The sequence below is a fragment of the Otolemur garnettii genome, unplaced genomic scaffold (genome assembly GCF_000181295.1).
Source record: "Otolemur garnettii isolate 467f Iridium unplaced genomic scaffold, OtoGar3 scaffold00005, whole genome shotgun sequence".
In the NCBI taxonomy this organism is placed as follows: Eukaryota; Metazoa; Chordata; class Mammalia; order Primates; family Galagidae; genus Otolemur; species Otolemur garnettii.
Window position 1 is genome coordinate 13,103,101 of NW_003852400.1, and position 14,692 is coordinate 13,117,792.

General features: G+C 35.4%; 1 protein-coding gene across 1 annotated transcript in view; it reads right to left on the reverse strand.

The window, feature by feature from the left end:
* SEMA3D (semaphorin 3D) overlaps positions 1-14,692 on the reverse strand; it is a 124,094-nt gene that overhangs the window by 24,173 nt on the left and 85,229 nt on the right. The window contains exons 9-10 of the mRNA XM_023519160.1: positions 14,452-14,521; positions 11,148-11,292 (exon numbers count right to left, since the gene is read on the reverse strand). Coding sequence (XP_023374928.1) covers positions 11,148-11,292; positions 14,452-14,521 — 215 coding nt within the window. The remainder of the gene's footprint in view (positions 1-11,147; positions 11,293-14,451; positions 14,522-14,692) is intronic.

A 14,692-nucleotide genomic window follows, 5' to 3' on the forward strand; every position in this document is an offset into this window, starting at 1 on the left:
TTTTTTGAGACAGTCTGTCTCTATGGCCTGCCATAGAGTACTGTGACATCATCATAGCACACAGAAATCTCAAACTCTTGGCTCAGGAGATCCTCTTGCCTCATCCTCCTGAGTGGCTGGACTATAGGTGCCCACCACAATGCCTGGCTAGTTTTTCTATTTTAATAGACACGGGGGCTCATTCTTACTCAGGCTGGTTTTGAACTCCTGAGCTTAGGCAATCCGCCTGCCTCAGCCTCCCAGAGAGCTAGGATTACGTGTATAATCTACTACGCCTGTCCTGCCTCCATTTTTCTAACATGTGCTTGCCTAACTCCTACCACTTTATCTCCAGTGAGTGCAGGAAATGAATCAGGGAACTTATCTGTGTCTCCACCTACTGTTTATAAAACTTGAAGACAGTTCAAACTTTAAAGACCAAAAAAGAACTAATACTGAAAAATTTAAATGCCACTGTCTTTCTAGAAACATTAATATCATCACAAGAATAGAGAGGCAAGAGAAGCTGCCTAGACAAACCCCGAGATGAAAGGGTAGACCCAGCCGCAGCCAGCATGGTCAGGGCCTATCTCCCATGGCTGGCTGCCATGGCTGGCTAGGTGTGATCGTGTTATGCTTGGCAGGTCTGCATGTTTGTCTAGGGCCGTTAGTAGTGGAGTGGGAAGCAATGGATAAGAGGAGAAAAATGGTTTCTATCCAATGAGAGATCTATGCCCCTTGGCAAGGCCCCAGACAGCTGTTAAAGGTTTTCTCCCCCTGCAGCTTCAGGCTGTTCTCTACAGGTTGCAGTTTTCTTTTAAACAAATCAGAAAAATGAATAATGTGAGGGAAGGCATGCACAAGGAAGCACTGAACTGTGCTTTCATTTTCAGCAAACTGGGGGAGAAAATCCCAAATATGTAAAGAAAGTCTGTGTTTTATTGATAAAGTAAAATAATGCACATGTAAAATAGGTGTCATCTTATCCTTCTGCCTATTCAGCTCTCAGTCAGCCTGTAACAGATAAGGGCAAAGAAAGACCTCATATTAAATATCAGAGATAGAAAAGCCAGGGCCCAAAATACAAGGTAAATTTCTGTCTTTATCATTCTCTCTCAGTTTCCTAGAGGAATTCCTATACTAGAAAAAACAAAACACCAGTGAACATAGTAACTAGCCTAGGATTTTAGGAAGCTCATTTAAAAAGCAAACGTTGGCTTCCCAGAAAAGGAAGCTGAAAGTCAATCGGCATGGTTGATTCATGCTAGGAGCCCGTGGCCTCTAATTGATTCATGTTAGTGCCCCTGGCATGTCACGGTGTTAGAGAAACATAGTTTACGTAGAGTTAAAGATAAATGATAGTGCTGTTTCAACATACACTTGCTTCAGGTGTATGGAACCTAGTGTCAGAAAGCTTCTAGTCTTCCCTCTACTAAATGCTAGAAGAAATGCAAATAACCTCAGTAATTATCACAGGTGGTGACGAAGTAATAGTTTCCTATTCAATAAATTGAAGACTTAGTAGTGACCAATGTAGGAAAATAAAACTATACAATATATATGATAGAGAGGAATGAGTAAGCCACTGATACCTAAAAGGAGATTTTCCCAAAGTTTTCCATATTTTATAAGAAAGGTTTACTTAAAATGAAGCAAACAGGAAGCCCAGCAATAATAACAATGTGTCTATATTCCTTAGGCACACAATGGGAAAACAGAGTGAGATGCTGGGACAGAATTCTTCCATTATACTCTGCATTTGTCAGTCTCCTTTGGTAAGCCTATCCATAATCTAATACTATAAAATCTAAAAGAGAGTTGTGAATATTTTTGAATTACGTATTTGTCTTTGATCAGTTATACCCACGTTTGTAAGTCAACCTTAAAACATTTCTTTTCTAAAATGCACATGTGTGTATATACACTGTATTATACATTATGTATATTTAATTTATTATATTTTATGTATAGTTTTATATGAATATATAAATATATTATAATATAAATATATAATTATAATTAAACATATAAATATAATTCTATATAAATATATAATTTATATGAATATATAAATATTTATATAAAAATCACACATATTTACATATATTTATTTATATATTTTTATATACATATTAAAATATATAAAATATATTTATATATTTAAATAATTATATAAATAAATACATAAATAAATTATATATATATGTGTATAAAAATAAATTTTTACTTAATGGTACCAGCATAGTTTACAACAAAGATATGATGCCAGGGATTAACAAGCACATAAAATTCTAGTATATCACCTCTCTGTTAAAAAAATTGTTTTATAGGATTATGCCAATATCCAATGCAAATAAAGTATGGCACATGAAGAGACAACAGTGCCCAAAGACTTCAGACCTTATGGGTTTCATGGCTGCCTCGAATTTCTGCTGCTGAGAATATCAGCCAAGGTAAAAGATGGAATTTCTCAATAGTCACTCTGGTTCTAGTTGAAGCACCAGCATACATTCCATCTGCTAATGCAAACCCATTTATTGACGTTATGTATTGTTATCTTATAATCTCTTTCCTCTACCTCTTAAGCAAAATCATAAACCAATTTCATGGAAGGTAATGGTGCCTTGATATGTAATAGCAAAAAAAGATTTTTCTAGAACAGAAGGGTATGCCAGGACCCAGAGCTGCTTCATGATGGTTTATATGTAAAGATTAATTATCCATTGAACCTGGAATCAAAAGAACTTTGTAATTTCTTAATGTCTCTTACAATTTTAGAAAGTCTAATAATTAATGAGAAATAAATAAAAACCTTAAAATATATCTATGCTCACATCACAAAATTTGGAGTTTTTATATCTCATAGCAGAAAAGAGGGCCAATAAGGACCTACTGCAAAGAAAGAAAATTGTTTACCTTCTACTTTTGATTTTCTCTAGAAAAAAACACATGTGAGCTGTGCATGATGGCGTTTTTTGTTCAGACCAAAATTTGAAATGTTATGTTATTGAAGGGGAGACATTTCATTATTTTACATTGGTGGTAGTTGAAAAATTGCCTAATAACTGTTTTTGTTGCAGGCTATTAAATGAAATTAAATAATTGATTAATTAAAAAAAGACTTCTGAACAAATGATTTTAATTTTGTTAAGATTTACATTCCTATAATAGATTTGGAGAGGAGAGATATTTATTTGGGGGAATATTTGAGATTTAACAAATCTTACAGGACTTTTCAACATTTATTTTCAATAAAGTTTTATAGTAAATTTTTATCAAGTGTTGGTAATCAGGGGAGTGGAGCAAGATGGCGAACCAGCAGGATAGTTCTGGTAAGCCCTTCTAGAATGACTAGAGAAAAAGAGAGAACCCAGCCATAGCTGGTGCCAGGATCTTACCCAGCACAGTGAAGAGGAGACGAGCTGGATTGATCTAGAGTGGTGGAAATTTGATGAATTAGGCAAGTGATTGCTACCTGCCGGGATTGGCTGCCCCCACCCCCACCTCAAGGAGGTCCAGGAAGGGAGAAAGCCTTTCCAGAGTTTTCAGTGGTTGGGGTAGGCTGTACATTGAGTGAAAAGCTTGAAAGAGTGGATGGACCCAAATAGTATACAGCAACCAGATTAGAAAGATGGAAGGAGTGGATTTGCCATAGGTTTGGTGGCTGACAAGGCAGACATACCAAGGTCTCCATGGCCAAGGGGCTGCTACTGTGGGAAGGTCATAAGAAGGTCTTCACAGGGGCTTAAAGTATGACTATCTTAACTCCATGTGCCAAGATCAGGACTCCACTGCTGAGACAGGCTGAGGGACTCCCATACCCAACAGGAACTGGAGTCAAGGAGCACTGTGAGACCTGCCCCTCAAGGGTTCTTCTGAACTTTAAGAGCCAAACCCAGCAAAGTCTGAATGCTGAGGAAACAATCAGATGATCACCAAAGGCAACTAAGTTTAGAATAAGGACCATAGAGGTTGCTGGCTGTGCTCTCTGTCTCCTAAAAAAAAGCCACATCACCAGCTGGTGTCCTGGAGACATATTGCAACATATTGTCATCAAGAGCAAGGACTTCTGCTTATTTGGCCATGAGGAAGAGTTTGGCTTTGCTCAGACTAGGGCCACTTCAAGACCTAAGCTCAGAGACAAGTTAGTTTGTAGTAAAGGAGGCAGTGAGAAGGAAAAGGAAGGACAAGGAGGGGAACAAAAATAAAGAACGTATGAGGAGGAACCAACAGAAAAATTCAGGCAACACAAAAAGTAAAAACAGAGGAATTCCTCCAAGGGACCATGAGGCAGCTACTGTAGAAGACTCTGCCTATAAAGAATTAGTGGACTTGACAGAAAGGAAATTTAAAATATGGATGATAAAGACAATAAAAGGACTGGATGAGAAAATGGAAAGACAGAGCCAAGGTCAGACAAGAGATATATAGAATATAGAAAGCATATGATGGAGCTTCAGGAAATGAAGGAGACAGTCAGGGAATGTAAAGATGCAGTAGGAGGTATCAAGAATCTCAGAGTTCGAGGATAAAGTTTTTAAGTTAACCCAGGTAGTTAAAGAGGCAGAAGAGAGAGAAAGCAGAACAGATGCTTAGAGAACTATGAGACTCCCTGAAGTGTTCACACATACAAATAATAGGGATTCCCGAAAGAGAAGAAGATTGTCCCTAAGGAATGGAGACCCTACTGGATACTATTATAAGTAAAAACTTCCCAAGTTTTACTATAGAGCCTGATACACTCCTTTCAGATGGATATCTAACTCTGGGTCATCTCAGCTCAAACAGAGACACTCCAAGACACATTGTAATGAACCCGTCCAAAGTCAAGATTAAAGAAAAAATTCTGCAAGCAGCAAGGAGTAAGTACCAACTAACCCACAGAGGCAGAGCCATTAGGATGACAGCAGACTTTTCTTCTTCTTTTCTTTTCTTTCTTTTTTTATCTTTTAGACAGAGTCTCACTTTGTCACCCTTGATAGAGTGCCATGGCATTAGCTCACAGCGACCTCAAATTCCTGAGCTTCAACGACTTTCTTGCCTCAGCCTCTCAAGTAGTGGGACTATAGGCACCCTTCACAACACCCAGCTATTTTTAGAGACTAGGTCTCGCTCTGGCTCAGGCTGATCTTGAACCTGTGAGCTCAGGGAATCTAGCCACCTGGGCCTCCCAAGTGCTGGGATTTCAGGCGTAAGTCACCGCGCCCAGCCTGACAGCACACTTTTCAACTGAAACCTTCCAAGCCAAAAGAGCATTGTTATCCACCTTCAACATTCTTAAACAAAACAAATTTCAACCCAGAATTTTGTATCCTGCTAAACTAAGTTTCAAAATTGATGGAGAAATCAAATCTTTTGGAGACCTACAAGCACTGAGGAAATTCACCACAAGACCAGCTCTATAGGAAATACTTAGACCTATTCTCAACACTGACCATTACAATGGACGACTAGCAAAGTAAATACCCAGAAGCTAAAGGTCAAAACTTAGCTTCCACAATAGTGCAAAGGATAAAACTACACAACATAATCTTATGAAATAAGATGACTAGAACTCCACCATACTTATCAAATCTCTTAAATGTCAATGGACTGAATTCACCACTGAAGAAGCACAGTCTGGCGGATTGGATGAAAGAGCATAAGTCATCCCTATGTCGTCTCCAGGAGACAGACTTTGCCTTGAAGGACAAATCAAGACTCAGGGTTAAGGGATGGAAAACAGTATTTCAAGCAAATGGAAATCAGAAATAAGGAGAGGTTGCAATCTTCTTCAGAAATGAAGCAGGGAAGGCAAGAAGCACGAAGAAGGAACTTAGTGCTTCTGGCATTTTATGTGGCTTAGTGTTTTGCCTTCTTCGTAAAAAGATGGTAAAAGAAAACAAACCACAAGGCTATCCCTAAAAGAAAGAAGAGATTTAGAGCTGCAGAGGAGCGTTTCTTCCATGTGTCTGTCTCAGACAGAGGCAGAGGCAGAGCTGGCTGGAAAAACCAAGTCTTTGGATATTCATGATGATTTTTACAACTTAGTTTTCCTTGAATTATGGCTTTGTTTCAAATTTCGGAACTGGGAAATTTGCAGGGATCCTTAGAATCCCCATTTCTACCACCTCTGTGTGCTATCTTAATACGAAAAGAGGGAGGTTTTTGGTGGGAGTAGGGTTAAGCTATTAATAGGAATTTCATGCATCTGTCATTCATCAATGTCCACCCAAAGTAAATTAAAAGATAATAACTATACCTATTTCAATTTTCTCTCTATCCAAAAATGGAGCATCAGTTTGGGAAATTCATGTGTACATTTTAATCTTTAAAAATAAAAACAACAAAATCAACTCTGAAAGCAGCAACAGTTTGTGTGGAAATGAGATTTAAAAATGGATCGTTATTTTTACAAAATAAGACATTTAGAAATTGCCTAAAACTTGTAGCAAAATGGTTTGAGAGTAGTAAAACACACATTTCACAAATGTGTGAACTTTGAAAACAAATGTTTTCTTTTCTTTAAGGGAATGGTTTAAGAAGTGAAACTTACCTTTGAGGAAACATTATTAATATTTTATATTTATTCATAAACCTCAAAACTTTCTTGTCAACACATAATAAAACTACAGAGTACGTCATTTATAATGAAACAAATGTCAGAATTGAAATCTGCCTTTATAAATCTTCCTTAGATTCGGAGTTTTCTAGAAGTCTGTTATTTTTGGCCAAATTCTGTTGGCTTCTTATCTGAATTGTACTCCTCCCTGAATGATGAATTCTTCCATATTTTGCTTCACTTGAATCTTGTTACCAAGATTCAGCAGGTCAATAAAAAGTCCACCCATGCAAAATACAATTTGTTAACACATTCTTTTTGGACACCAGAGGGCAGAAGAATCACTTAAAGTGCAGGAATTCTCTCAGTGTCTCCCCATGCATCCTCGCGTTTCCAAGCTTATTAACATTGCAGAGCTATGATATCATGGTAAGGCTAGGAGTTTAAGTTTGACCTTTTGTCAAAGAAGTACAGTATTCTGTCAAAGCCAAAAAAAAATCAAAGTATGCAGGGCAAGTTCTAAGCTGTAGTGTTTATTTGGCGATAATGCTGGCAGAACTCCCTACTGGGAGGACAACATTGAATTTAATCTTAATAACAAAACAGATGTAGAAAAAAAGTAAAAGCAAAAGATATCTTTTCCATAATCTATTTTAAAAATTTTAATTACCAAAGGGCTTTTAGTAAAGGTTCTAACTAACCATTTTATAGAAAGCAAATTATTCAACAATGCCTTTATTAAAATAAAACGTGTTCCCCTGAATGACAATAAAAGAAATGACAAGTGCAGAAAGGTTTCAAAACTTCGTTTTTGCTTGTGCAGAGAATAGATCAGTCCCTATAAAAGTAATATAAGCTTCTGTTTGGTCATTCCTTTTTATCGCTTTGAAGGTAGAAAAAAATGAATTTTAACTTGGAGTTAAGTAGACCAAGGTGAATTGCAATCTAACCATTTTACAAGCTGTGAGATCATGAACATGTGCTTACTTTCACTGGGCTTTTTCTTATCCATAAAACTGGGAAAATAATGCCTAGGTTATTTTTTTTTAAGAATATAAAAATGAGATAAAATGTATATGCTTATTACAGGGTCTGGATATAAGAAATGTTCAGTAGTGATTTTTGACAATAGAAACAATCATAACTTTGCATAAACAAAAATTACTAAAATCAGGCTGCTTTAAAACATCAGATAAGAGAGAAGTCAGGAAGTGATGTAAAAGTAAATGCAGATACTTTTAGTTAGTACATTTAGCACCACATCCATCCAGTTAATATAGTAGAATCCATGAATAATTAGGGAATGTTAAGGACTCGGAAAGGAAGCCTTGTCAAAAAACTCCAGCATTCCTCTTCACTTTGCTGCTTTTGGCGATGTGATATTGGGAAAGTTATTTCATTTTTCTGGGCAGCATTTCTTCCTCTGCAAAATGAGGGTGAATTATGTGGTTCCTATCATCCATTCTGGTTCTTACATTCTCAAGTTTTACAAGTGCGGTTACCTGATACACTGTGAAATATAATTTTAATGATTTTATATGTAGAGTTAGTTACATTGGTAAAGTTCATTTATGTAAAACATACTAGTGTAACAGATTTTCACATCCAATATATGATGCTCCTAACTTCAACATCGGAATTTCAAATATAAGGTAGAATGTAGAAAAACACATAAATAGCATTACATGCCAAGAAAAATCTAAGATTTTAAAAAAATGTTTAAGGAAAGGAAATACTGAAGTGAAGAGGCTATCTATTGATGCACGATTTTAGACATTTTTCCAAAGAAGTCATAATGATTTTGAGGAAAATATACACATACATAGTTACCTGCAAATAATTTTCTTCTTTAGCTACCATAGCTTTCTAGGTACTGCCTGAAGAACGGTTAGTAGGTGTGGCTGTCACTGTTCTTACATAGAACCAATTGGATGGGGTTGGTGAATCAAAACTGTTTTAAAACATATGACTATTATTACTTCTATACTCCTAAAAGCAGAGTATATTTATACTGATTTGTGCAAAGGCTCTCCATCTAAAAATAGCATAGACATACTCATGTTTAATTCACTACAACCATGAAGAACCTCTTCCCCCCTTTTTAAGCACGATTTTTAAAAATCCCTTTAAGTTCTATAATATGCCATAATTTACCTGATCAAAGAGAGTTTTCTAGTGGAGCCCTTCAGAGGGAGACTTTGTCTTTCTGTTTCCATTACTGATTATAACCTTAGCAGGGGCTACAGATGAAAGATTAGTTTTAAGGCATACTACTCAACGCTCAACTTCAGATGAAAATGTGTTTGCACATTTAAAAAATTCTCACAGGAAATCTCTGAGGAATATGGATGTGGAGAAAGAATTAAGGAATAATGCTAAGTGGCTCTTCTTTAGTCCTAATTATGCTTTCTTTTCCCAAGTTGTTAGAAAGACATTGAGCATTTCTTTGATGGGTGAGATATAGACTATTTTGAACTTTCCAAGAAAAAATTTCTTTCCAAGAAAATTTCTACAATGTAAACATTGTATTTTGAGCATTGAGCAGTAGAGACCAATATATTTAAGATAATTTGGTGTTTTTCATTGATGGAAACACTGTAGAAGTTCCTCAAAAAAATTAAAAATAGAACTACTGTACATCAATCTCACTTTTGGGTATTTATCTAAAATATTAAATAATGAATATATATATTTAGCATCTGAAAGTTACAATATCACCTCTGGGTTCATTGCAGCACTATTTACAATGACCAAGATATAAGAAAACCTAAATGTCTATCAATCCATTGACAGATAAATGGATAAATGTGATATTGAAATGAAGTTTCATTCAGGTTTAAAAAGAAGGAAATTCTGCCCTACGCAACCACATGAATGATCCTGAGGACATCAGGCTAAATGAAATAACCCATTCAAAGAAAGACAACAGTGCATGATTCTACATATAGACGGTATCAGTGATAGTCATAATCCTAGAATTAAAGAGCGGAATTCCGGTTGCCAGGGGCTGAGGAGAAGGGAACATGAGGAGTTACTAATTAAAGGGCATAAAGTTTCAGGTAATCAAGTTGTAAAAGCTCTAGAGACCTGCTGTACAACTTTGTACCTGTAGACAACAATAATGTATTATGCACTTAAAAATCTAAAAGGTTATAAAGTCATGTTTTTTTTTTCTTATTAAATGTTAGCTGTGTACATTAATGCAATCATGGGGTACAGTGTGATGTTTTCATATACAATTTGAAATATTTTCATCAAACTGGTTAACATAGCCTTTATGTCATTTTCTTAGTTATTGTGTTAAGACGTTTATATTCTACTTTTAGAAAGATTCACTTGTACCCTTGAAAGATAAACCATAGAGGTGACCCCACAAATCACTCTCCTTCCCCTCTCTCCTCCCCTGCCCCTTTCCCCCTCCCCATTAAAAAAAAATCTAAAGGGTTTGATCTTGTGTTAGGTGTTCTTATCACAATCTAAAAAGAGATAACATGAAAACGTGAATCCAGAAAATCATAATATCGTTTGGAAAAAAAATGCCTCTATGAAAATACTGTTCATCTTATATTTAGGCCAGAAAAATGTCCCTGAAACAAATTTATAATGAGGAGATATGAAACAGAAAATAGAGATGGCTACAGAGTGTACACCCCAAATTTAATGAAGTTATATGACAAGAAGATGGAAAAAGAATTCACAAAGCATAGTAAACAACTGGTCCTCTTTTATGAATGAACATATGAAAAGACAATATTCAGTAGAATTTGATGGATTAAGTCAGTATTTTTCTCAGAAATTGTGATGATTATTTTAGACCTCTTGGTAGAAGTATTCAGAGTAAATTCAAAACAAAAAGAAAAAAAATATTCCCCCCAATATTAGGTCAATTAGCCAATGCTGATTTGTTTAAATAATTGAAACTATTTCTAATCATATCAATGAAATTTTTAAAAGCCTTTTATTTTAAATGCAAATACAGCATTCAAACTGCAAGTGTTTTTCTTTTGAAACAATTGAATAAACTCTAAAATACGTTTCTTGTTTCACCCATGTTTTAACATGATTTATCCGATTTGAAACAAGTTTTGGACTTAGGGTTCTCTAAAACCTCTTCCTGTCTAAACAAGTCATATTATTCCAAGGTGCAATAAAATAAAGAAAAATGCATAAAAGAGATAATTTTTGTTAATCATTATGATGTGGTCTTTTCAATGTAGAAAAGAGTGAGAGTTTTCATTGAGATAGAAGACTCTCAATCTACATAGAGAGATGTATTTGAAGAGTAACTATTTACTTGGTATTTCCAACTAATTTATAGTATTTGTCTTTCTAGATACTTAAATCATAATATTGATTTTATAGACATGTTGGGATAAGACCTATATCATCAGAAGAGTCTGCACCTTATGATATAGTTCATTGTTCCATAAGTACTTAAAATTCTTTTCTAAAAGAGACATGTTAAAAGTTTCAGTAAAAAATGGAAATGCTAACACATTAATGTAAATAATAGTTATTTTACATCTAGAGTGCATGTTGCTGTGGCAAATAGCATAGTAGGTTATAATAAAATTAGGAATAGAATATGGACTTAAGAAAATAATGTGACTATTAGTTGAATACATACTGTACCAGGTCGTGGATAAGGAATTCTTCCATCGTACTGCACCCACCGGTGGTCTGCACTCTCCTTATGAGCATACGGACCGTTAAAAACGGCTCTGATGTCAGCCATGCTATACACACAAACAGCAGAGCCTTTAAAGATGGAACTGAAAGAAAGGGACATGATTGAATCATTCACAGAGTCATTCAATCACATGCAGCGAGCACATGCTACCACCAGATACTCTGGAAAAGTGTACTTGTATATTCCATTTGATAAGTCCAGCAGAGAAAATGAGCTTATGTCTTCAAGTTGCTTTACCAAACAATTACAAAAGTGTAATAATAGCTAGATTACTGGTAATTATAGTCAGTTAAGTGGCCTCTGGATCAGAACCCAGTATAGGGCTGCAGGGAGCAGGTGCTTGACACCTGATCAATAATAGATATTATCTAGAAAAACTGAAGGATGGAGGGGAGAATGCAGAAAAGAGTATTATATTAATCCATATTCTTGAACTTTATTTGAAGTTATTATAGCATGATATCTTTCAAAGAGTTTATAAAATAAAAAAGGTACATGACGTAATTTTTAAAAAAGGAATCATTTAGATATGTGAATAATAATCATCTCATCCATTTCCTTTCTTAAAGTGGATGAATGGCCACAAATATTGACTCTTAAATAATTTATTCATATGATTTTTATTAAACTTATTTTAAAATGTTGAAATAATCTCTTTTCTTTTTAGTGCTTCTTTAATTTTTGATTTGTGTTACAGTAATTGTCTGACACTTACAGTCATCATAATTATAGAGTATTTGAAGAATTAAGAGACAAAAATTACCAGACCAATTTTACAAACTTTTTCAAACTAAGAAAAAAAATTGTTAACACTCATCATGTTTTTTTTATTACTGGATGTTGAAAAGCCATTTTCATTGAGTCTAAAACTTTCAGTGACTCTTGTTCTTAAAAATGAGATCATGCTTAATGAACCAAGGGACGTATCATCTGAGCATTATATGCATGAACTCATGACTCTCTAACATGAGTAACTCAATTATTAATATTGGAATGACATGGGGAAGGTAATGGCAAACAGGCAGCTGAGAGAAAAGCAGCACTGTGAAGAGAGGTGACATTTTCATAAAAATCACATCATCTGCCTGTGACTTTGTAAAGGAATGGTGCATCATGCTTCCTGGCACTGCCATCGCGCAGGCTACGTATGTCTTCTCACTGGAGGGAGGATGTGACGTGCATTCCGACATTACCTCAGTCTTCAGGACAGCATTAAAAATAGAACAATAAAGTACACTGAGAACAAAGAGCTAACTTGTAACTTCACACTCTGGGTGGGCAGAAACTTAATAGGAGAATAAACGAACTCTCTTGGGGCTACATTTTCCTGGCACATAGCAGTGGCTTGTGTGTGGAACACACGGTGACTTCAAAGAACGGCCTGCCACTGGAAGGATGCCAAGAGAACGCGGGCTGCGATACCTGACTGACTACAAGCCCTTCTTCTGGTACCTTTAACATTCAGATATAAATTAACACAAAAATGGAGTAAAAACAGCAGCCTCTTGGGGTATCTTCTTTATTCTCATATTTCATATTCACATTTTGTATCTTGTATCTTGTAATTAATAAAAGAGTATTTTGTGTCCTGATATACAGAGGGTGCCAAAAAATGTATACACATTTTAAGAAAAGAAAAAATCTGCATTAAAACTGTAATACCTGATATATACTGATAACAGTAGAGGAATGCAGGTCACGTTGGACTTCTACAATTACAGAGGTGCTCTAAGTATGCACCGAATTTATAATAAGTAGATAACATCTCTTATAATACCTATACATTTTTTGGCATTCCTGGTTTTCTGAACCAATAGTCCATTTCAGTTCATAACAAAGTATTGTGATCACGTCACAGAAAAGTATTGAACTATTATTTGCGTATAAAATAGCTTAAGGATTTATTTAAAAGGACAAAATACAACCATTTCTTCAATGTCAAAATCAATTCCTTTAATTCCTCCAATACTGACATCAGTAAACAGTGATAAGAAATTTATAGCAGAACTGTGGAAGAAAGTAAAAAGTATTTCCAAGAACGTAGGCAGTCACATGCAATCGGACTAAGAATGTGCTTTGAAGATAGTCAAGTGTAAGTTACTGAACTAAATAAAATTTAGACAGTGAGGCTCACTTATTCTTTGAGAAAGCTTGACAGATGCGGTAATACAACTATTAAGAAAGTCAGAGACTTGATGATAAGCTCAGAACAGCATTTTGCGGAAAGAAGACAAGAAAACAGAAGCAGAAACTAAGAAAAGGTCCTCACTTCTAGACCATTTTTACTGACAATTGGCTGCTTTTCTTTGAGAAACTAATGCAACGTTCCTTGCCTAAATTAGGAAAGCAGTAAAATAGCTGTAACAGTCACACTTCTATCTTTGTGAAATAACAGAGAAGTGCAAATAAGACCGCACATAATGATGCTTTAAAAGTTGAGAGTGTCCGTCTCAAGGTTATAGCCTAACTGATACAATTAATCACTTATTCATGTGTTTCTTTTATACTCCTCTCACGACATGAAGTCTGAGTATTTATTATGTTCAGTACACGCATATACCTTTTGTATCCAGAATATTTGTTATGTGAATTTATATCATACGTACACTTGTTCATCTGGGGAATGGCATGCAGATAGGTTCAGCCATTGAAACAGAATGAGCAGCAGCAAAAGATTAGAAACAACCTAAGTGCCCATGTATAGGTGCCTGGTAAGATAAATTGTAGTAATAAACATAGGGGCAGCTATGCTGGTATAAAAATAAAAATAATTTCTATATTGGTATTAAAATATTTCTAAGAAATACTAAATAAAAAATTAAAATAAAGAATGGGAAGCACAGCGCCTGTAGCTCAGCAGCTAAGGCGCCATCCGCAGACACCAGAGCTGGTGGGTTTGATCCAGGCCCAGGGCCTGCCAAACTGCAATGACAACTACAACAAAAATATAGCCAGAGGCTGTGGTGGGCACCTGTAGTCCCAGCTACTTGGGAGGCTGAAGCAAAAGAATTGCTTAAGCCCAAGAGCTTGAGGTTGCTGTGAGCTGTGACTCCACGGCAGTCTACCGAGGGCGATAAAGTAAGACTCTGTCTCTAAAAAAAAAAAAAAAAGTAAAATAAAAAATGTGTATGTGTGTATGGGAAACTGCTACAAAGGCTGAAACAAAAAGATCATATATCTGTATTGGCTTACATACATATAAAATTCTCTAGAAAGATTAAAAGCATTTTATTGTACATACCTGGTTGTGGTAAAGACTCCATACACTACAGGATTTCTTTCATCTCTCGTAGGGAGTAAATAAATGTCTTCTATTAAGGGGGGAAAATAAATATTTACTGTATTTTTATTTTTCAGTATTACTTGTTCGCTTTTTCTCCAGTAATGCATTGTTTCTGAAACTCTCAACAATATCAATATAACAAGAGTCATTATATTATACCTCAACAAGTTACGGGTAAAAGATTGTGTTTATTCATGTG